This window comes from Lolium rigidum, chromosome 4 (genome assembly GCF_022539505.1).
Source record: "Lolium rigidum isolate FL_2022 chromosome 4, APGP_CSIRO_Lrig_0.1, whole genome shotgun sequence".
In the NCBI taxonomy this organism is placed as follows: domain Eukaryota; kingdom Viridiplantae; phylum Streptophyta; class Magnoliopsida; order Poales; family Poaceae; genus Lolium; species Lolium rigidum.
The window spans coordinates 278,602,034-278,626,496 of record NC_061511.1 but is presented as its reverse complement, the minus strand read 5'-3'; the positions used below and the strand labels follow the sequence as shown (position 1 = coordinate 278,626,496).

Sequence of the window (24,463 nt, the reverse complement as noted above, 5' to 3'; positions counted from 1 at the left end):
AGGCGGCGAGGAGGAAGAGGAGGCGGCAGAGGAGGACGCGGAGGCGGTGGAGGAGGACGCGGCCTACCAGCGTGCGGTGGCCGAATCCGAGGCGGATGCCGCCGAGAAAGCTCGGGCGGAGGCAGAGGAGGAGGCGGCGGCCATCGCCGCCGTGGCGGAGATGGAGGCGAAGGAGGCTGCCGCCAGGGCAGAGGAGGAGGCGGCGGCCAGGGCAGAGGAGGAGGCTGCCGCCAGGGAGCCTTTCGTGCCATTCATCATCCTCGAGTAGGTAGGATCGAGTAGATCGCTATGTATATGTATGATCCAATGTATGATCAATGAAGATGAACTATGGTTTAATTTTCCCGGGGTTTTAATTTTTAAAAATACAGGGCGAAATACGGGGTCTGCTAGACGAAATGGTTCAGCAAGTCGCACTTTTGGGATACGGGGCGAAAAACTCGAGTTATACGGGGCATAGAAATAAGGGGCCTGTTAGACCTGCTCTAGCAAACTTCGTTTTTCTTTGTAACAAGTATACTACTCCTTACTTGGAGTACTTCGGACGTAGAGATGAGCAGATAACATTTCATTAACATTAGTTTTGTCTAAACAAAGGTATGAAGTGAATATTATGGCACAAGTACACCACCGCTTGCCGGAAGTAACTGTATCAAACTATGGCGGCAAAAACAACGCATTTCTGTTCGATCAAACATCAAACCATCACAAGGCTCACTGAGTCCCTTCACATATTTGCTATTGATCCGTACCACCAGAGAGAAGACAATCCTGCACCAAAGTTAGCGATATCTGTATCAGCAACTGAGATTCAAGGGACACACCTGACAGTAGATCACAGCTCTGATCTGTGTATATGATTACTTCAATTTGTGGAAATTTTTAGATGATCGCGAGATGATCGAGGTTGCAATATGCATCGTAAAGTATGAAGGAGGATTTCTATCAACAAAATGGAACGAAGTTTACCTGAGACAAGAACTGCCAAGAAGAGAGACGCAGCGGCGGTGCCAGGCGCCGCGGCGCTGGACCGCGCGGAGTCCGACGAGGAGTCGCAGTTGGAGGTGGAGTTCCAGTCGCCGCAGAGGCACAGGTCGGCGTGGCTCCCCTCGTCGTGCCCGCACACCCCGCCCGTGGCGCGGCACGCGCCGCAGAACCCCCGGTTGGCCTCCGGCAGCTGCCACGCCACCCGGATGCCGTACGCCCACCCTCCGGCCCCCTCCGCCGCGCGCACCGGGGCGAGGCTGTAGGCGCTGCTGTACCCCTCGCACTGGAGCCGGCTGACGTTCACCGACCTGATGGCGCCCCACGACACCGCGCAGCACTCGGGCGGCACGGCCGTCGCCCCCGAGGGCCTCCGGCGCCCGTCGTCGTAGTAGTCGTCCCACGCGGGGCAGCCGTAGTAGTCGGCGCAGCCCATCCCGGACACGTTCCGGCACGGCAGGTGGCGGTCGGGGAAGCCCTGGAAGAGCGGCGAGCTGGCGCGGCAGCCGAGGAGGAGGAACACGTTGTCCGGGTCGGGCGCCAGGAACGGCGCGCGCCACGGCTCGACGACGAAGCCGTTGCCGCGGCCGGCCGGGGAGCGATCGATGGCGCGGCAGTCAGACATGGCCGGGTCGTGCAGGGTGAGGCCGCGGTAGGCGTAGTCGATGTCGAGGACGCGGTAGGAGCCCGAGGGGAGGTGCAGCATGAGCACGCGGTCGATGCAGAAGAGCAGGTCGCGGAACCCGGCGTGGCCGCACCCCGGGTGGAGCGCGAACGGGTAGTCCACCGTGATGTTGCCGCAGAAGGACCGGCACGTCGTGATCGACACGTTGGCGCCGACGGCCGGCCGCGCCATGGCGAATGCGCACAGAGCGAGCAGGACGGCTAGGTGCGGGTGTGATAGCGCCATTGCCCTGTTGCAAGAAGACGAAGTGAGTGGAAGTCGATACAACTGGTCTAGAGTGGCAAGAAGACTTGCATTGTGACTAATTGAGTGCTGCGAGATCAGAGGAGTCTGGGAGGACAAAGCAACCCCAGATCGATTCCTTGCTTGCTTTTGATGAAGAGCTGGGAGGCATCATTTGCTTTGCTTTTCGGGCCTTTTGCTTTTGCTTTCTTTTGATTTTTATGCTACGGAGTAGTATTATTAATCTCCATGTCCACTACTTTCAAATTTGTGCTCTCCTTTACATCTTGTAATACAGGTGAACTTTACAAGAATTTAGATTTCAGCCCTCCCGAGAACAAAATAATCTTACTCCCAGACCTCTTGAAACCTGTTATATTCGGTTTTGCTAACTACTACTCCCTCCGTCCGGATATAATCGACGCGACGTCTATGCTAGCTACTGCGGGAAGTATGCATGCCCGCGCATCAATTAAACTAGAACCGAGGTAGTACCTCTAGCCAGAATAAATTGACGCGCCTACCATCTAACAACATGCATGCACGTGTCCCCCTCTATGTCGATTAAATCCGACCGGAGGGAGTAAGTCTCTATCGACTCTCCGAGGATTGAGTCTCTATCGACTCTCCGAGGAATAGACTGAGGGCGCCTACAAAACTTTGGAAATAATCTGCATAGCGCAAGTAACGTTCGAATAGATTTTTTTTTTCTTCTAAGCTTTGGCGCTAGAAAGCAGGAAACTCTTACATATGCACATTGTTTTTCATAGGACCACTCGAGGCACAGAATAACTATGCTTGTATGCCCACAATTCACGGTTCTTGTTGCAAGATTGCACCAAAAGAGAGTAGAGTTTTTCAAAGTTCCAAGCATTAGTTTGGTAGCGTTAAGTGGTCTCCACTTGTTCTTTCAGATATTGGACTTACTCCTATCCATGTAAACACAATACAGATAAATAATTCAGGGTTTGCAGAATTGACATGCCAAGAGCAAAACAGTCTTTATAATAGTACTAGAATATAAGATAAACAATTAGACAATATGTTATCTTTTACAAACACGTTTGTAATCAGAATTTTCTTCCATGCATTATCTCAAAGTCAACTAAGCAAATTTAAACTGACTGATCAAACCATAGCATTAACTCTCAAATATGACCCAAAATGATAAACGAAACATAAGTGGCATGCCAAGTCTGAAGGTGGCACTGGTATTTTCAAATAGAATGCCTGCAATTCCTTTACATAAAGCTCTAGAGATTTTTATGAGAACTGAATCTATGTTAATGCAAGTAACTGAACAGTCAAAGAAATGTAAATAATATCCTTCACTAGAAAGAATTAGGCTGCACCTCTTCAGAGGGGGGAACCAAGCCTCAAAGAATCACTATTTCTGCCTCTTTTGATGTTCTTCTCATCTTCAGGAGATTCTTGAGGACATTTCTGTCCAATCCCTTGTTGCGTATTTTCACTTTTCTTAGCACCGGTGCATCTTCAAGTAAAAGCTTCAAGAAGCCTAGCTCTGCAAAGGATCCAGTGAAGTTGATCATACCAACTGCATGAACGTTCTGGAAGAGACATACATGACTATCTATTGATTCCCAGAAATGCACCGGGGGTACCACGGAATTCCTGGAATTGAGCTGCAAAGTACAGAATGTAGGTTAACAAGAGAAATGGTCCAGTGGAGATTTATGATGTGTAGCAAGGTGAAGATTTGATCAACTGTACCTTCAGACAGATAAATCGCAGGTCGGAGGCATTGCTAAATAAGAAGAGAGCAAGATTTGCCTCCTTCGGATTACCAAGATTGATCTCCAGGCTTATGTCTGTCAGACGGTTGAATAGTTTCTGTGGCTTGCGAATCAGGAATTCATGTTCTACACACTGAAATAGCAAGAGTTCCCCAAACATATTAAGAAACAGTGAAATAATAAGCACCAAAGGAAAACTTTGCCTATCATAGTTTCTGACCTCCAAGATCCGCCCATGAAGTCTAATGTTCTCAACATCTGAAAGAGAAGCAATAAATTGGGAAAGATTGAAGTTGCATCTGGCTGTCAAAGCATCATTCGTGTCAGGTTTCAGATTCAGTTTGATGACTGCCGAAGTAAGATATGGAGTATGCAGATTGAGGTGTTGAAAATGGCCTTCAATTGTTAGCATCTTGAGCTTTGTTGAATGAATATTGATATGGTTCATGCTGATCAACTTAGAAAGGTGAAGTTGCTCCAAATTTGGGCAACTCGCGACTAAATCCTCTAAACTGTTTCCTCGCGTCAAAATACAAGCTCGCAGGTACACATGTTCTAGTCTATCACAGGAGAAAAAGCAAGATGGGATCTTGTAACGGTCAAGTACACTTGTCCTAAGATGAATTTCCTTAATTCCATTTCTTGAAAGCTTAAGCATCCAACGGTAAATGTGTCCTCCAGTGGATAGCATTTCAATCCCTTGGGTATTCAGTCCAAACTTCAGAATTGGGCCATTGTGCAGGGAGAGAAACATATCAGTGAACTTAAGAAACCTGCATGCATCATCTTTCTCATTGCCATTTCCTGAAGCAAAGTCAGATCTCCTGAACATCAGTTCGGTCATTGAAGCCCATGTGTACCTCCAACTCCTTGACAAGAGGCAAGTTCGAACAGCATATTTTATTGGCAAGCAGCACAGGATTTTGTCTTTGAGAGCCTCCGGTAGGTTGGTGATTATATCTTCATCTGCAACAGATTTGCATGTCTTCGCTGGGGAAAATTCGTGGTCCATTTGGTACGCTTGAACTGTTAGAGTGAGACCCTGCACACAGTTTGATAAAGGAAACTTATACATCTCCAACATGCCGCACATTATAAAGGGGACAACGGAGACAGGAGCAGAATTAGACAATCCGTAATTGGAATCCTCTTCTCGATATGATATTCCATAGTAAAGAAAAGATATAGAAAAAATGATTTTTAAGGAAGTAACATCATGCACAATTTGACATCCACCATGGCAGTTCATAGTAATCAGATGAGCATTTCTGTTAAACACCTGGAAAAGGTTAACTGACACCACTTTAATTGGTCCGACATCTCAACATAATCTGCACCACATTGTTGTAAAAAACTGGGTCACATGATTAAGATTACGATTCTCGGCTAAAAAGCTTTATACACCCAGGTGATTTGAGCCATTGTTGTAATTTCAGTTTACCTACAAGAGCACACGCCTGCCTAAATCATATGCCTCTTGTGAGTTGTGAGCGCGCATGAATCCTGGTTAACTGAGCCATCTAACACTCTTACACCAACCAGAGATATACAGAAGCAGAAACATGGCGACAGTTACAGCAGTACAGCACATGCTAGCCCTAAAACCCCCCGGAAGAATTCCTCGAAATCACATACGAATCGCGCCCGACGGTGTCGCAACCCGCGGCGCGGGCAGGGCGAGCGCACGAGGGGAGTAATATGGCGGAGCGGAGCCGAAGCGAGCGGGTGACGAGGCGAAAGCGAAAGACGAACGGGGCTCACCTAGGGTTTGGGCGGCTGCCTTGGATCCCTTCCTGTCCCCCGCCCTTGGGTCTCGGTTACTTTCTGCCGCCGCGTCTGCCGGTGCTGGTCGTGGCGAGGCAGCACGGCACAGCACCGCTCCGGCCAACCGAGAAAATGCGGCGGCGGCCAGGCGAATGGATGACGATCGCTGAGTAGGTGATTTTTTTTTCTTTGCAGCACGAGGCGGTGGGCGACGAACTGGGACGTGCCGGCCTGGTAGGGTCGTGTTTTACCGGCCCAAAGGTCTGCAAGCTGCGATCAGCCTTTTTTCTCCCACCAGATTTTAAAGTTTAGGTTTAATACTTGGGAAATTCTACAGAGAGGCGCCGCACGTCGCACTATCTCGTGCGGCGGCGCGTGGAGATACGTGCAACCCACCGAGTTGTTTCATCCCGCACCCGCACTGCATCTGCACCTTAACCCGTTATTATCCCCGTGACCTCCTCCTTGACCACACAATTCTTCTCTCTCTCTCTCGGACCACCATGGAGCAGCAGCGCCGTGAGGGCGGAGGTTGAGGAGCCTCGTGTTGCCCGGGCAGAGGTTGAGCGGCGTCGTGCCGGGCGGCACACGAGGAGTGGGTCGCCTCGGCCGAGCACGTTGCTGGGAGGCGAAAGTCGCCGCCACCGGGGAGGCACGGGAGGCGGAAGTAGCCGCCGCCGCTGACCACCCAGCAGGGAGGCACCGCGCCGTTCGGCACACGAAGATCGGGTATGCGCGGCCGAGCACGTAGCCGGGAGGCACGAGAGGCGGGGGTCGCCACCGCTAGCACCCTGCTGGGAGGCGCCGCGCCGGGCAGCACACGGGGAGAATGTCGCCGCCGTTGAGCACGACAAATTCCGCGCGGGGATGCACTAGATGGTGTCCACCGACCTGCAGGCAGGCGCGCCGAAGAGAAGATGTAAGCTACGCGCGAGGATGCGAGATTTGTTCATCAATGAGGTCCATTCATCAGAATCTGCTGCTCCGCAACACTAATCCGTTTCGACGCCACAATCCTTCTACTCCACTTACACTCAGGCATACTATGCACTAATTAACCTGAAAATGTGCACAAATTAATTTGGCCATTAGTCTCATTTAATCTGGAAACTACAGCTAATTAATCAGGTAATTACATCTACGTAATTAATCTGGTGATTAGTAGAGTATGTATCACTCGTAGTTAATCTGGAAATTACTCGTGTAGTTAATTTGCGACTAACCAGGACCCTCGAGTAGGACTTAATTAGCCTGGCAGTTACTCCCAATTAATCTGTTAACTATGATCAATTAATCTGGCAATCAGTAACATTACAAACAGTTTTGTGATATCAGTGGTGTCCCTGCGCTATCAGTTTTTTTTTTCGTTTTTTATCAGTTTTTTCTTCTTTTTCATGTCTCGTGTTGATGGTCTTACCAGCTGCAAATGATCTGATGTCTAATGAAGAAGAGCATTTAGCGGAAACATTTTTTTAGGTTTTTTTTCGAGCAGAGAACATTTTTTAAGTGAATGTGATGTATTGATGATGGGATCCCAGTCTTCGGCCAACAAGCCCATCAACTATCTGCTTATACGGATCGAGCAGAAGACAACACCTTGTTGTTTCGCACTGTACTAGATGGACCCGGCGCGCTCTGCTGCGCCGTCCTCTGCCAGCAACGTTTATGTTTTGTGGCAGGGCTGTTCTTTTGCCAGCACGTATATTTTGTCTTTTTTTGGCTCGCTGGTGCCTGGCTTTGGGCCTAGATCAACCATCCTGAATCTGACATAAGTTGAAACTTGAAACGACAATAAAAAAATAGGAGTGTAATACCTTGCTAAAAAGGTGCACACCACATTCACAGTATATCAATTATGTCTTATCCATATCCCAGTACATCGATTATGCCCTTACCAGTCCTGAACTTGTAAGCGTAGGGTGGGAAATCACCTTCCATCGCCTTCATCCGTGCTGTGAAACACAGCTCACGTGTATGGTAAGTAGGCAAGTATTGTTTCACAATCAAGCTGGTTTCCAAGTACTGAAAATTAATAGTACATTGGTCCTTCCTTCAGTAGTTGCTAGAACTTCCGTATCTAAACCTTCTAGACAAAAGAATGTCATCACACTGTGACCACAAAGGCAGGTTGGTCTAAGTGTCTGATCAGCCAAGAAACATATCCAGGAGGAACCTATAAGAGAAATATCAGTCAAAACTATAAGAACATGAGATTTCTATATGGTATCTTATATTTGAGATATCGAAATTTGAACATGTGGCTAATGACAGATCATACTTATGTTAAACAGGAAATGCAGATCATTTTATGAGAATAGACCGGAAAAAGAAAACAAATGGCAAAGAAATAGTCAGTGTAAGGCAAGTGGCTAAAAAATCATCAGATAGTTCCAAAAAAAATCAATCAATAACGCTGAACTAAATTATGAGTGATGTTCTAGCTGTACCATTGACATGCTAATAAGCACTAATACATTATTAGATCTGGGACTTCCACTGAACCGGATGAAAGATATCGCATTCCTAGAGAAAATAAATGAGTAAGTAGTAGAAGTTAGCTCAAAAAGATGGCATATTATGGGTTCAACCGTTCAAGAGACATCAATAAACCAAATCCTTTGAAGTTGTTCAGCATTTGCACTCCTTATGTCACACAATTTATTTCAAAAAATAATGTCAGCAATTCATTCTTCCAAAACACTAAAGCCTAAAAATAAGAAATACAGTAATATCCTAACAAAAAGGGATAGTGTTTAGCAAATAATGTGGAAGCTTATATGGGGCACATATAACATGTCCACTCCTAAGGCTTCAACACAAATCGTTATGGTATATCAAATGAGGTATGATCAGTCTCTATCTGTTTCTAGTTTTGTTTAGAGAATGAAAAAAGTAGCAGCTCAAAGCTTACTGCCAGTACTCTTTTTTGACCCAAGTGCGTGTAGACTCTGAAGATAGGATGTGGCCAAGTTTTCAACATTGGTGGTAGAAAAAATAGTGGTTACAAACACCATGACCTTAAGTGAACTCACTATAAAACTTGTGGTTATGACATTTTCTTAACACTTTAATGTCATCATTTCCTTTCCTCACCCATATTTGATATGCATGCCTATGCCACAAGAAAGTCAAATTTTCTATGAACATTAGAAGTCCCAACTCCCGAGAATTCGAACATGCTCCCAAAAAACTCCAGTTAATGACATAATGGATAAAATACTGTTCCACCTGAAACATCATGGTAAGAGAATCCAGCTCAGGCTAACCACAATTAAATAATATGAATAAATGCAAAATAGGAAATATAGTACACTCTTATACCCAACAAGATATATTTAACAAAAGATGGTGTCATCGTTAGTCCAAAGGTTTGCCCCTATATACTGCATCTTAATGTATTGATTGGTTTCCATGCCTGAACTCTATGTGACAGAGTGACCTGTGATGATTCAGATATGGGAGCAGATCAGCAGAGTATGAGAAGAACAACGGCGATCCACAGCCGGACGCAAACCATTCGCCAATCTGAAACAAAACCATTCTGCCACGAAGCTAAAATGGGTGAAAAGCTTCCAAGCTGATCTACAATACCATCATTCTGCCTTCTAGCAATATGAACAAAAGAAGTTTGTAGGCTCGCTGGTAGGTGCCTTATAAGTTCAAAAAAATCACCATTCAAATCTGCACCTGAACTCATTGTTTGGGACTCTCGGTAGCATCAAAAATTGACTAAAAGGTATGCTCCTGAATCTGGAAGCAACACATAATATCACAGGCGCATCTTAACTACATCGCATGAGCAACAAAGAGACTATATGTGGAAGTATCATTTAATTTTGGCTAAGAGGAGAGAGACGCAACTAATGAGAAGAGTGTGATTTCTGCAATGTTTTTCTAATCCTCTAAAGTAAGCTTCACAATATAAGCAATTTAAGTAAGCGTGAAGAGCATATGCTAAATTAGAACCATGAGAACATCCATGTATGATTTTTCAACACCCAAATTTTCAGCACAGGACAACTCGGCAGTTTTTTTTTAAGTCGATAACATAGATACCACCGTATTTTAATCCATAAAGCTGGGAAAGAAAGAACAACATCGCCTAAGAGAAATTCTTGTATCGGGATGTACTTCTGACCTAAGATTAGAGCCATATCACTCCAACACTATTTGAGTAGGAAATTTACCAGAAATCACTTAAAGTAGGATTTTTATTTCAAGTATTTAACGCAACAAATTTTCCTAAATAACCGATCAAGTCTCTGTGAGGCATTACAACCACATTGTGTTGGTCGAACAAATATGTATATGCATAATGTAAAGAATGGAACTAATCCCTGGTTAACAAGTTAGATCATGAGCCATGCCTGACTGGCTGACTACCTTCTGCCACACCGCAGATAAGAGAAAAAACTGCCACTGCTACTTAGTGACAAAAACCACCAATCGACATGTTCTACTGCTATACCATACCTCTAGTCATGGATGGCGTTGTGGGCATGTCGCGGCCCTCCAGTGGGCGGAATAACTATTTGTCAGAATCTTGAGAAAGGGTGGACAGGTTTGAGAAAGAAGGCCAGCCAGCGTGAGCAGGTGGCCAAAGACGGCAGCATGTCGGCGAGCGAAGAGGAAAGATGGCCGATTGACGATCCGGATGCCGTCGTTGCCAGAATTTAGCACTCTGATCCAGGAACCAAACTCGATGCTGCAACCAGCCAGGTGATGACGAAGAGTGAACAGCAAAGGAGAATAAGCCAGCGCGAAGAGTTTGTCTGACCACAGGCGAACCAAACTCAGTAATTTTTATTTGGGAGTGGGTTAGGGCACCGCCCGACCGCATTTCTCTCTGCTACCCTGCCATCAGCATCTGCTAGTGGCCTCACCCGTCCAACCACAGAACATCGATTTTTTACGGCCGCGAGACCTGAAGATCTGAAGGAAGCTGGGAGGCGATCTGCTCCAACCGGCCATGGATTAGGATTCCAGGGAGGCTGCCGCACCAAAGCCGAGCACAGATCATTAGCACAAACAGTCGTACAGCCCCGATCACCATAGAAATATAAAAGAGGAATAGGACCAGAGTGAACGAACCAGAGCGAGGAACAAACAGCCCTGGAGAAAACAAGCGGACAAAGCGGCGGCGTCCAAGAGCCACCGTCACTGACGCAGCTCAGACGGCGAGGAAGCCGGAGGCCACCACGAAGTGAAGAATCGCAACAAGAAACAGAAGAGAAAGACGGAACCCCTGGTCAACACAGCAGGCAACCGACCCCTCGATTCACGCCTCCTTTCCACGGTTCCACGTGACGGCGCCTCCAGAAGACTCGGTAAACGCCACGCACCCCGAATGAACCGCCGCCTACCAAACTCCACCGTCTTCAAGTCAAATGCTAATTTACCTGCAGAGAGGGCCGGCGAAAGCGACCTGCCAATCGCGCCCAGGGGAGCCCAAGAGCATCCCCACTCGTTTGGGCTCCCCACGCCCAAATTCAGCGAAATTTTCATTCGGATTGGAGGAAGATTTGGCGTGGAGAGGCCCATTTTCCCAGCCGCGAGCCCAGGATGGATGCAACGTAATACGACGAATTCAGACAAAATAGGCGAATTCGTTCAAACATAAGCGAAATTTAATGATATTTAACATATAGAGGCGAGTTCGTACATAAATAGGCTGAATTCGTACATATATTTGAATTCGGCGATTGGCAAACTAATACTAAAACTAAAAGCGGACTCCTACATGCCGAAATGGCGGTAGAAGGCCGTGCAGTCGCCGCCGTCGTCGTCGTCGCTGGAGCCGGCGTCGTCCTTGGGCGGTGGCGCCTCGTACCAGCGGCTCGTGCCCTGGCCAGCGTCACCGGCGCATGGAGGCGACGGCCGGTAGATGTCGTCGTCGCTGCTCTCCTTGAGCTTGATCACCTCCCTGGGCGCGGCGTTCCGCGAGGACGGCGGTGCGGCGGCGCGGGCGGCGAGTTGTCGCGCGGCGGCCAGATCCAACATCCGCCGCTCGCTGCTCCGCCTCTCGGCGCTCCCGGGCCGCGCCGGGACCACTCCGGCGCGGCGTCGATGGGGAGGCTGTTGTCGGCGGGCACCGGGTCCTTCGGCGACCCGGCGATCGCCTCCGCCACCGCGGCGTCCTCCGCGCGCTTGGCCTCCTCCTCAGCGAGCTGGTTGGCGGCGGCCGCGGCGGCCTCATTCTTCGCCGTCTTCCTCTTCCGCCGCGTTGCGGCGAGGAGGGCTGGTCGCGGATGACGAGCGCGCCGCTGCTGCGCCCTCTGGTCGCCGGTGGAGACGTCGGCTCCTTCTTCACGGTGGCCGGAGACGGCCACTCCTTCTTGACGGTGGCCGGCGTCGACTCGCCGGACCTAGACGCCGATCTCGAGCCCGACGACGGAGAGGACGGCGCCATCCTCCTCGGTATCCAGGAACTACCGTGCCGGCGCGATACGGTAGCCGCCACCGGCGGCGGCATCCCCAGGACAGGGGAGTTCCCGTCCTCGATGTGCGCGAGCACATTCTCGAGGGTGCGGTTGGGCGCGCTCCACCATCGGCGGCGGCCGGCGGCGTTGTTCCTTGCCGGAGGAGGAGGAGGGCCGTCGTAAGCGGCGAGTTCGCGTTCGTACCTTCGCCGGAAGAACGCGATCCACGCTTCGTGGTTGTCGGGGAAGAAGCGCGGATCCGCGCGCTGCTCGTCACTGAGAGTGACGAGCACCTCCTCGATCGCCGCTTCGAGTGCGCCGCCACCCGTTGGCGGCGGCGGGATCGGCACGCCGCTCGCGCTCAGCCTCCAGCCTCCCGGCGCGCGGAAGTCCGGCGGCGCGGGGTAGCCCGCCGCGTGCGTGGAGTCGCCCCTCCCATTGGTGGAGAGAGCGGCGGCCGAAGCCGTTGTTGGCCGCACCGTCGTTCGCCATTGCCGGTTCCTTCGAGTTCGGGGATGATTTGGGGGAAGACGAGCGAGGAGGTGAATGCGGGGCAGCCGGGGTAGTTCGGCGATAAATAGCGGTAGGCGCACATGAAACCGAGGCAACGGCATTAACTCGCCGCGTGGAAGCTACGCGTCCGGCGAATGCTGACCGGCGGCGAGGCTTTACGGCGCGCGGAAGACGATGCGATGAGGATGACGATCGGTGTCTCTCGCCGACAAGTTGGGGCCACCAGACGCGCGGGAACGTTTCGCGCGCTTTCGTTTCGTCCGGAGTCCCCGAGCGCTCCCCGGGGGTGGCGTGGGCTCGCCGGATGGATGAAGGGCCAAATCTGGACGAAAACGAGGAACCGGGGGCGCGACTGGGCCGAATTACGCCGTCCGGATGGAAAAAACGCTCGCCGGGGGCCTCGACGGGGGCACGAGTGGAGATGCTCTTAGAGCTCTTTTTAGAGATGTAGAAAAGTAGCAGCCGCCGCACGAAATCGCTCGAATGCGGCGTCGCTGCCTAGTCCGGTCCTTAATACTTTGGTGTATTATAAAAAAAATTATTCTCGGAAAAAATGGAAATGCATTGCCAGTTTTGCATCTACTTTTCACTAACGATTCCTTATCCTCACTTGCAACAAGTGTTGCATACTATCTCCGTTTCAAGGAACGGAATAAGACGTTCTTGTTTTACGTATTTTTTTGTTTAACCAAAAATTACTTCAAATATATAAGGATTATTTATATGAAATTAGCATCATAAGAAAGTGATTTTCAATACGAATCCAACGGTGACAATTACATATAATATAATTAAGATTTTGTTGCTCAATTTTTATGGTTAAAATTTGCCTTGGAATACGCGTGCACCTTATTCCTTGAAATGGAGGTAGTACTTATTATGCAAATTCAGGATAAATGGTGAGTGTAGCGAAATCAAGTGGAAATCTGTGAGGCTCTGCGTATAGATACTGAAGCGTTGTTAGATAGATACTTGGAACTACCGGGTTTTGTTCTTGTGGGAGCAGATCGAAGTGATTGTTTCTTGCATTTTGTGGAAAGAATAATCCAACGTATGAGTGGTTGGAAAGAAAAACAATTATCAATTGGAAGAAAGATAACTTTGCCGAAGGCGGTGGCTCAAGCCATCCCGGTCTATGCCATGTCGGTATTTCAAATACCAAAAGGAGATTGTAAAAAAATGATGGATGCTATCTTAAACTTTCGGTGGGGTGATGATGAAAACAACAATAGGATGCACTGGCTAGCATGGTAGAAGTTATGTTGCCCGAAAAAATATGGAGGCGTGGGATTTAGGGATTTCCATTCATCTAATCTTGTCATGCTCGCCAAACAAATTGGGATATTGGTCAAGAAACCAGAATTTGTGTGTGCAAGAGTTCTTAGATATGGAGCTTCTTTCACCTGGCAAAGTTTAGTGACCGACCTAAATACCTTTAAAAGGGGTTACCTACGGAGAGTGGGGAATGGTGAAAAAACTAATATATGGAGTGATCCTTGGATACCATCCAACCCTAATATGAGGGTGATCTCACTGGTGCAGTATATACAAAAGTCTTAGAATTAATTGATCCTTTGACTGACCATTGGTACAAAAAACACTTGAGATAACTTTTCAATGATCTTGATGCACGAAGTATCTTGAAAATTCCCCTCAGTAACCAAGGGTTTAAAGATTTTGTTGCTTGGGGCGTTACCAAACATGGTCGGTATATTGTTCGATCTGGATATCACTTGCGATGGAAACACTAGTTTGGCCCTAATGCGGGGCAGTTTGCTATCCCAGGTGTCTAGGTAAATAACCCAGTATGGAAGAATCTCTGGAAATAAAGGATTCTAAGTAAGGTTAAGGTTTTTATATGGAGAACCCTCCATGGAATCATACCCCTAAAGTGCATATTAGCAAATAGACATGTTGGCACTAGCGGTGAGTGCCCAATATGTAGCCAAGGAGGTGAAGACGTTTTGCCTTTGATATTTAGGTGCTCTATGGTACAAGAGATGTGGACAACTCTTGGCTTAAACGAAAAAATGTTGAAGTTGTACAAGTAGACAGATCAGGGTCTACGGTTCTGGAACAACTGTTGAGGCAACCTGAAACCCTACTGGCGGGTTTTGATTCAGATTATGTGAAAGAAACCATAGCTATCACTTGTTGGTATCTTTGGTGGGTGTGGCGCCCACGCGCACAAAATGAAGATGTGCCTCCATTAAACAAGCGAAGAATGTCTATCCCTGCAATCACAACTAATGCAGCTAGAGTGACGAAGAAGGAGATCCAAACTCGTGCGGTGAAGTGGGTTGCTGATACGTGCATTTTGCATCATCATTATTGCTACATATAAATTTATTTTTTCATTGTTATTTGCCTTAATACATTGTTATTTATGCATTCTTAGATGAATTCTGGAACTTTCCTACAAAGTTCCCTTCTTTGATATTTAATTCCTGGGAGGCAGAAAATCTCCTTTTTCGTATTTTATTTGTTTAGGACCTTTTGGATCGCAAAAATTCAATGGAAAATTACCTGATCAGTTTTTCATCCGAAGAAAGGCCATGAGCGAAAGAAGCACGCGAGAGGGGCCACGAGGTGCCAACGGCACCAGGTGGCGCGACCTGATACGTCTCCGACGTATCGATAATTTCTTATGTTCCATGCCACATTATTGATGATATGATATCTACATGTTTTATGCATACTTTATGTCATTATTATGCGTTTTCCGGAACTAACCTATTGACGAGATGCCGAAGGGCCGGTTCCGTTTTCTCGCTGTTTTTGGTTTCAGAAATCCTAGTAAGGAAATATTCTCGGAATCGGACGAAATCAACACCGAAGATCTTAGAATCCCCGGGAGCTTCCGGAACACCCGAGAACCGTCGGAGAGGGGCCACAGGGGGCCCACACATGGTGGCGGCGCGGCCCGGAGAGGGGCGCGCCGCCCTAGTGTCTCGGTGGCCCCGGACCCCTTCGACCTTGCCCTTCCGCCTATTTAAAGCCTCCGTCGCGAAACCCCGACAAGTTCGACGAAACCAGAGAAAACCTTCCGCGAGCCGCCGCCATCGCGAAGCCAAGATCCGGGGGACAGGAGTCTCCGTTCCGGCACGCCGCCGGGACGGGGAAGTGCCTCCGGAAGGCTTCTCCATCAACACCACCGCCATCTTCATCAACGCTGTTGTCTCCCATGAGGAGGGAGTAGTTCTCCATCGAGGCTCGGGGCTGTACCGGTAGCTATGTGGTTAATCTCTCTCCTATGTACTTCAATACAATAATCTCATGAGCTGCCTTACATGATTGAGATTCATATGATGATGCTTGTAATCTAGATGTCATTATGCTAGTCAAGTGGGTTTTACTTATGTGATCTCCGGAGACTCCTTGTCCCACATGTGTAAAGGTGACGAGTGTGTGCACCGTGTGGGTCTCTTAGGCTATATTTCACAGAATACTTATTCACTGTTATGAATGACATAGTGAAGTGCTTATTTATATCTCTTTATGATTGCAATGTGTTTTGTATCACAATTTATCTGTGTGCTACTCTAGTGATGTTATTAAAGTAGTTTATTCCTCCTGCACGGTGTAATGGTGACAGGTGTGTGCATCGTGTAGTACTTGGCGTAGGCTATGATTGTGATCTCTTGTAGATTATGAAGTTAACTATTGCTATGATGGTATTGATGTGATCTATGCCTCCTTTCGTAGTGTGAAGGTGACGAGTGTGCATGCTATGTTAGTACTTGGTTTAGTTGTGTTGATCTGTCATGCACTCTAAGGTTATTTAAACATGAATATCGAATATTGTGGAGCTTGTTAACTCCGGCACTGAGGGTTCGTGTAATCCTACACAGTTAGTGGTGTTCATCATCCAACAAGAGAGTGTAGAGTCTAGCATCTATCTATTTATTCTGTTATGTGATCAATGTTGAGAGTGTCCACTAGTGAAAGTATGATCCCTAGGCCTTGTTCCTAAATACTGCTATCGCTGCTTGTTTACTGTTTTACTGCATCTCTACTGTCCGCAATATTACCACCATCAACCACACGCTAGTCCTGGGCAAAGCACTTTTCTGGTGCCGTTGCTACTGCTTATATTTATTCATACCAACTGTATTTCACTATCTCTTCGCCGAACTAGTGCACCTATTAGGTGTGTTGGGGACACAAGAGACTTCTTGCTTTGTGGTTGCAGGGTTGCATGAGAGGGATATCTTTGACCTCTTCCTCCCTGAGTTCGATAAACCTTGAGTGATCCACTTAAGGGAAACTTGCTGCTATTCTACAAACCTCTGCTCTTGGAGGCCCAACACTGTCTACAAGAATAGAAGCACCCGTAGACATCAAGCACTTTTCTGGCGCCGTTGCCGGGGAGGAAAGGTAAAAAGGCACTCATACTCCGGTCCCAGGTAAAGTACTTTTCTGTTGCCGTTGTGTGTGTGCTCGAAGCTATTTCCTTTAGATCCTGCAATTGCATCTTTTTGTTTCTTGTTTACACTAGTTAGGCATTATTTGCCTTTTTTACACAGGGTACAAAAAATGTTGGTTTTAGGTGAAAATTTACGTGCACACATAGAACATGTCCCTCTACATGCTAAATTTTTTTCCTAAATTTTTTACGGTTTGGAAATATGTTTTATACATACCGGGTGCATATGCACCCGAGATCAGATTTGATTTTCCGTATTTCTGCCTCCTTTGATGTTCTTCTCATCTTTAGGAGATTCTGGAAGACACCTCTGTCCAATCCCTTGTCACTTATTATCACTTTTCTTAGCACCGGTGCATCTTCAAGTAAAAGCTTCAAGAAGCCTAGCTCTGCGAAGGAGCCAGTAAAGTTGGTCATACCAACTGTATGAACGTTCTGGAAGAGACATACATGACGATCTATCGATTCCCAGAAACGCACTGGGGGTACCATGAGATTCCTGGGAATGAGCTGCAAAGTACAGTGTAAATTAACAAGAGCAATGGTCCAATTGGGATTTATAATATGTAGCAAAGTCAAAGATCACATCAACTGTACCATTAGATCGATACATCGCAGGTTGGGGGCATGCTGAAATAAGCAGAGAGCAAGATTTGCCTCAGATTACCAAGGTTGATCTCCAGGCTTATATATGTCAGCCGGTTGAATAGTCCTGTCGTCTTCAGAATCAAGAATTCATGGTCTACACACTGAAATAGCAAGAGTTCCCTAAACACATTAAGAAACAGTGAAATAATAAGCACCATAGGAATACTTTCCTATCACAGTTTCCTTACCTCCAAGATCCGCCCATGAAGTGTAATGTTCTCAGCATCTGAAAGAGAACCAATAAATTGAGAAAGATTGAAGTTGCATCTGGCCGTTGAAGCATCATTTAAGTCAGGTTGCAATATCAGTTTGATGGTTGCAGAAATAAGATACGGCGTATGCAGATTCAGGTGTTGAAACTGGCCTTCAATTGTTAGTATCTTGAGCTTTGTTGAATGAATATTGATATGGTTCATGCTGATCAACTTCAAAAGGTGAAGTTTCTCCAAATTCGGGCAACTCGTGACTAAATCCTCTAAACTGTTTCCTTGCACAGAGATGTATTCTAGATGAAGAATGTGCAATTGTTTGAAGCCTTTAGATAGTGGTGGCAGCTGTGAACTAGTCAAAGTACAAGCTCTCAGGTACACACATTCTAGTCCGTCACAGGAGAAAAAACAAGATGGGATCCTGTAAGTGTTATATTTACTTGTCCTCAGTCGAATTTCCTTAATTCCATTTCTTGATAACATAAGCATCCAACGGTAAATGTGTCCTCCAGTGGATAGCATTTCAGTCCCAAGGGTATTCAGTCCAAACTTCAGAATTGGGCCATTGTGCAGGGAGAGAAACATATCAGTGAACTTAAGAAACCTGCATGCATCATCTTTCGTATTGCCATTTCCTGAAGCAAAATCAGATCTCCTGAACACCAGTTCGGTCATTGAAGCCCATGTGTACCTCCAGTTCCTTGACAAGAGGTAAGTTCGAACAGCTTCTTTTATTGGCAAGCAGCACAGGATTTTGTCTTTGAGAGCCTCCGGTAGGTTGGTGATTATATCTTCATCTGCAACAGATTTGCATATCTTCGCTGGGGAAAATTCGTGCTCCACAATCTCGAAAAAAAAAAATTTGTGCTCCATTTGGTACGCTTGAACTGTGAGAGCGAGACCCTGCACGCAGTTTGATAAAGGAAACCTATAACATTCCACACATTATAAGGGGACAACAGAGACAGGACAGAAATTAGACAATCCGTAATTTGACTCCTCTTTTTGATATGATATACTACCATTGTAAAGATAATATTTAGAAAAAATGATTTCAAGGAAGAAACAAAATGTACAATTTGAAACATTAATGGAGATGAAGAAATAATGGACCATGTGTTCTGGTCTCATGCTAAGATTTCTTAAACTATATATGTTTATTTTGTGGAAACACAAGGGAGCTATTACTGTTTTTACTCCTTTTCTTACCGTTCTAGCATGAGTAAAGGGGCAGGATGGGCAATTGAAGAGAAAAAAGAGACAAGATTATCTTCCTCAAATGTCGTGGCATGGAAAAGATATCACTAAAAGGAGATTTTTGTTGTGGAAAATAAGAAATGTTTAGAAATGCCGCCATGGAATGGCACGAGTGAGAAAATGTAACAGAGGCATGACCAAATCAAGCATAATGGGCCGACTAATAGGTCTAACAACAGTCATACGAAATCGTATATTGCAGGGGTGATGTATGTAAAACCTATTTATTGATGTTATGTTTAAGGCAGCAGCTAAGTAAAATCTTAGTCAATAAGAGATAATTGCTTTGTTGTTTTGTCTATATATAATGTCAAATTATAGATTTTTATTAAATTGTATTTTATGTAAAAACAGTTTTATTATTTCAAAATATTATGTGCCTTTATATGTGGGGCAAGGAAATACTGAGTACCCTAGCAATGATGCCAGCTTGATGGATACTGACCCCATGTCAACGCATTTTGTGAATCAATATACTATGTGTACAAATATCTAAGGAAATTCTCGGGCATTTAACAGCTACACCTTGGGTGGATTGTTACCCGGATTTATTTGGTGTCTTGATGGCTTCGATGAACCTTCTCTCTAATGATGCCACCTTGGATGGATACTAACCTCACGTCAACGCATTTTGTGAATCAATATACTAGGTGTACAAAATATCTAAGGAGTAGATATATTTACTTATACAAATATATTAGTAGAGTGCTTATTTCATATTTATATCGGTTGTCAAAATATGCTTTAAACGAGAAAGAATCTTATTGGTTTGTGAAATATATTGTGGTTTTTTTATACACATGAAGTTTTGCATGTATTATATTGACATGTTACGAGGAAAAATAGTGACCCACCATTTTCGTCGATTCGCTGCGTTTTAAATTTGTAAGTAAGTTGTAAATTATATATTGCACCGAGAAATAAAATTTGAGAACCGTGGCAACGCACGGGCATTTGTACTAGTATAAAATAAAAGAACAAAGGTACTAGCCTGCGAGCTTTTGTGGCTTTTAGGAAGTTTAAACCTTCCAGAGAATTTTAAAAAAGTACAAAAAATCTAATAAATAAAAACCTAGAAAATAATAAAAATATCGTGTTTCTAAAAAGGACCTAGTTACAAGCTGAACTTAAAAAGAGGCAAAGTGGCATATATGATAAATAGTGAACTTTGTTAGTAGTCGCCTCATTATGCAGGTTGTCGCTAGATCTTGAAGGGTGGATGAGCTCGAAATAGGAGGAATGGGGGATTTGGAATTGACGGTGAGAGAGCCGCCCCTATATACGGTAGCAAAATTTTGAGGGCGGTGACCGAATTCATCCCGCCGATTTTTCACCGTTCCGCGCGACCTCATGCCATGTCCCCTCGGTGGCTCTGCTGGAACGCGACGTTGTCGCTTTTTGTGGAGACCTCACGCCATCTCCCCTCGGTGGCTCTGCCGGAACGCGGAGTGGCTCGCTTTAAGAACCGTGATATACAGCCACGCGGAGGAACCTAGGAAACCAAACGGGCCAAAAATTGTGCCTCACACTGGAGCCAAGGGAGCCCAGGCTACCAAACAAGCCCTATGTGTCTCTTGGAAATTAGTTGGGTTCCTTGCTTTATAGTTCCTGTTTGGACCTTCCAGTTAGTTTTGTCGAATTCTGGTTAGTGGTGATGTCGAATGTTTGCAGTGGATTCCCTTGGTACTGTCCCAACTCGTTTCTAGCTCCCTACCTCCTATTCTCTCTGTAATTATACTGAACCTGGTATTTCCGTTTTGCAATGGAAAGGGGTGAAAAGCCGGTTGGGAAAAGAAAAGGGCAAAAGCAACCAAAAAACACACGCAGGCAGAGACAAGGCAGTCAAGTTCTCTAAGCCAACATAGGAATACACTGAGGGTGAAAAGAAAACTTTGGAGATAAGCTGCATAGCGCAAGTTAAGTTGGAAACATTTTTGTTCTGAACTTTGGCACAAGAAAGCAAGAAACTCTTGGAGAGACCACTGTTTTCACAGCACAAAATGAGGCACCGAATAACTTCAACATTGAATGCAAAAATGTTAATGTTTTTATGCCCACAATAAGCTGCATAGCGCAAGTTAAGTTGGAAACATTTTTGTTCTGAACTTTGGCACAAGAAAGCAAGAAACTCTTGGAGAGACCACTGTTTTCACAGCACAAAATGAGGCATCGAATAACTTCAACATTGAATGCAAAAATGTTAATGTTTTTATGCCCACAATACACGGTTCTTTTCTTACAAGATCGCAACAAAATAGAGTATATTTTTTCGAAGTTCCAAGCACGAGTTTGGTGCCGTTAAGTGGTCTAGACCTGTGCTTTCAGATATTGGACTTGTTCTTTCAGATATTGGACCTGCTCCTATCCATAGAAACACAGTACAGATAAATAATTCAGGGGTCGCAGAATTGACCTGACATGAGCAAAACAGTCTTCATAAGACTGAAGTATAAGATAAACAATTAGACAATATGCTCATCTTTTACAAACATGGTCGTGCTCATAATTCTCCTCAGCACATTATCCCGAAGTCAACTAAGCAATTTTAAATTGACCGATGAAACCATAGCGTATCTCAAATATGATCCAAAACGATAAAAGAAAGATAAGTGGCATGCCATGTATGAAGTAGTGTTGGTATTTTCATATAGAATGCCTACAATTCCTTTACAGAAAGCTCTAGAGATTCTTATGAAATATGAGCCTATGTTAAGGTAAGTAACTGAACAGCGAAAGAAATGTACTAATAACATCTTTCACTGGGAAAAAAATAGGCTGAACCTTTTCGGGGTGGGGGAAACAAGCCTCAGACAATCACTATTTCTGCCTCCTTTGATGTTCTTCTCATCTTTAGGAGATTCTGGAAGACACCTCTGTCCAATCCCTTGTCACTTATTATCACTTTTCTTAGCACCGGTGCATCTTCAAGTAAAAGCTTCAAGAAGCCTAGCTCTGCGAAGGAGCCAGTAAAGTTGGTCATACCAACTGTATGAACCTTCTGGAAGAGACATACATGACGATCTATCGATTCCCAGAAACGCACTGGGGGTACCATGAGATTCCTGGGAATGAGCTGCAAAGTACAGTGTAAATTAACAAGAGCAATGGTCCAATTGGGATTTATAATATTTAGCAAAGTCAAAGATCTCATCAACTGTACCATTAGATCGATACATGTGAGGTTGGGGGCATGCTGAAATAAGCAGAGAGCAAGATTTGCCTCCTTCAGATTACCAAGGTTGATCTCCAGGCTTATATATGTCAGCCGGTTGAATAGTCCTGTCGTCTTCAGAATCAAGAATTCATGGTCTACACACTGAAATAGCAAGAGTTCCCTAAACACATTAAGAAACAGTGAAATAATAAGCACCAAAGGAATACTTTCCTATCACAGTTTCCTTACCTCCAAGATCCGCCCATGAAGTGTAATGGTCTCAGCATCTGAAAGAGAACCAATAAACTGAGAAATATTGAAGTTGCATCTGGCCGTCGAAGCATCATTTAACTCAGATTGCAGTTTCAGTTTGATGGTTGCAGAAGTAAGATAGGGCGTATGAGATTCAGGTGTTGAAACTGGCCTTCAATTGTTAGTATCTTGAGCTTTGTTGAATGAATATAGATATGGTGCATGCTGATCAACTTAGCAAGGTGAAGTTTCTTCAAATTCGGGCAACTCGCAACTAAATCCCCTATACTGTTTCCTTGCACAGAGATATGTTCTAGATGAAGAGTACTCAATTGTTTGAAGCCTTTAGATAGTGGCAACTGTGAACTAGTTAAGATACAAGCTCGCAGGTACACATGTTCTAGTCTATCACAGAAGAAAAAGCAAGATGGGATCTTGTAACGGTCAAATGTACTTGTCATAAGATGAATTTCCTTAATTCCATTTCTTGACAACATAAGCATCCAGCGGTAAATGTGTCCTCCAGTGGATAGCATTTCAATCCCAGTATTCAGTCCAAACTTCAGAATTGGGCCATTGTGCAGGGAGAGAAACATATCAGTGAACTTAAGAAACTTGCATGCATCATCTTTTGCATTGCCATTTCCTGAAGCAAAATCAGATCTCCTGAACACCAGTTCGGTCATTGAAGCCCATGTGTACCTCCAGTTCCTTGACAAGAGGCAAGTTCGAACAGCTTCTTTTATTGGCAAGCAGCACAGGATTTTGTCTTTGAGAGCGTCCGGTAGGTTGGTGATTATATCTTCATCTGCAACAGATTTGCATATCTTCGCTGGGGAAATTTCGTGCTCCACAATCTCGAAAAGAAAAATTTTGTGCTCCATTTGGTACGCTTGAACTGTGAGAGCGAGACCCTGCACGCAGTTTGATAAAGGAAACCTATAAATCTCTAACATTCCACACATTATAAGGGGACAACAGAGACAGGACAAAAATTAGACAATCCGTAATTTGACTCCTCTTTTTGATATGATATACTACCATTGTAAAGAAAATATTTAGAAAAAATGATTTTAAGGAAGAAACAAAATGTACAATTTGAAATCTAGCACGGCAGTTCATAGTAATCAGATGAGCATTTCTGTTAAACACCTGGAAAAGATTAACTGACACTACTTTAATTGGTCCGACATCTCAACATAATCTGCACCACATTGTTGGTAAAAAATGGGTCACAATATTAGGATTACAGTTCTAGGCTAAAACTACAACATACTCTGCACCACATTGAGAAAATTGCTGTAATTTCAGTTTACCTACAAGAGGACAACACCTGCCTAAATCATAGGCCTCTTGTGGACGCGCGTGAATCCTGGTTAACTTAGCCATCTAACACTCTTACACCAACCAGAGATATACTGTATTGGAAAACAGAAGCAGAAACATGGCAATAATTCCAGCAGTACAGCACATGCTAGCCCTAAAACCCCCGGAAGAATTCCTCGAAATCACATATGAATCGCACCCGACGGTATCGCAGCCCGCGGCGCGGGCAGGGCGAGCGCACGAGGGGAGTAATATGGCGGAGCGAAGCCGAAGCGAGAGGGTGACAAGGCGAGAGCGAAAGACGAACGGGCCTCACCTAGGGTTTGGGCGGCTGCCTTGGATCTCTTCCTGTCCCCGCCCTTGGGTTTCGGTTACTTTCTGCCGCCGTGTCTGCCGGTGCTGGTCGTGGCGAGGCAAGCACGGCACAGCATCGCTCCGGCCAACCGAGAAAATGCGGCGGCGGACAGGCGAATGGATGACGGTCGCTGAGTAGGTGATCTTTTTTTCCTTTGCAGCTCGAGACGGTGGGCGACGAACTGGGACGTCCCGGCCTGGTAGGGTCGTGTTTTACCGGCCCAAAGGTCTGCAAGCTGCGATCAGCCTTGTTTTTTTTTTTTTTTCTCCACCAGATTTTAAAGTTGAAAATGCATCGCCACTTTCACATCTACTTTTCCCTAAGGATTCCTTATCCTCGCTTGGAACAAGTGTTGGATATTTATTATGCAAATTCAGGAAAAATGGTGAGTGTGGCGAAATCAAGTATATTATGTCCCCCCAATACAAACATGCCAGTAAGAGCAGAAATCTGTGAGACTCTGCATATAGATACTGAAGCGTTATCAGATAGATA

At 45.7% G+C, this 24,463-nt stretch overlaps 2 protein-coding genes and 2 pseudogenes across 2 annotated transcripts; all 4 read right to left on the bottom strand.

Moving 5' to 3' along the window:
• Positions 1–628: 628 nt before the first annotated feature.
• On the bottom strand, positions 629–1,894 carry LOC124707903. Its single transcript, XM_047239594.1, has 2 exons — positions 970–1,894; positions 629–771 (listed from the first exon to the last, which is right to left on the bottom strand). Exons 1-2 carry the CDS (start codon positions 1,892–1,894, stop codon positions 728–730), a joined length of 969 nt encoding a protein of 322 aa, XP_047095550.1. The 3' UTR covers positions 629–727.
• A 1,373-nt stretch (positions 1,895–3,267) lies between these two features.
• Positions 3,268–5,512, bottom strand: LOC124705352 (F-box/FBD/LRR-repeat protein At1g13570-like). Its single transcript, XM_047237087.1, has 4 exons — positions 5,407–5,512; positions 3,866–4,687; positions 3,623–3,778; positions 3,268–3,534 (listed from the first exon to the last, which is right to left on the bottom strand). The coding sequence occupies exons 2-4, from the start codon at positions 4,655–4,657 to the stop codon at positions 3,268–3,270; spliced, it is 1,215 nt and encodes a 404-aa protein (XP_047093043.1). The 5' UTR covers positions 4,658–4,687; positions 5,407–5,512.
• Positions 5,513–7,554: 2,042 nt separating this feature from the next.
• LOC124648845 lies at positions 7,555–19,331 on the bottom strand (annotated as a pseudogene).
• A 1,822-nt stretch (positions 19,332–21,153) lies between these two features.
• Positions 21,154–24,042, bottom strand: LOC124705351 (annotated as a pseudogene).
• Positions 24,043–24,463: the final 421 nt, after the last annotated feature.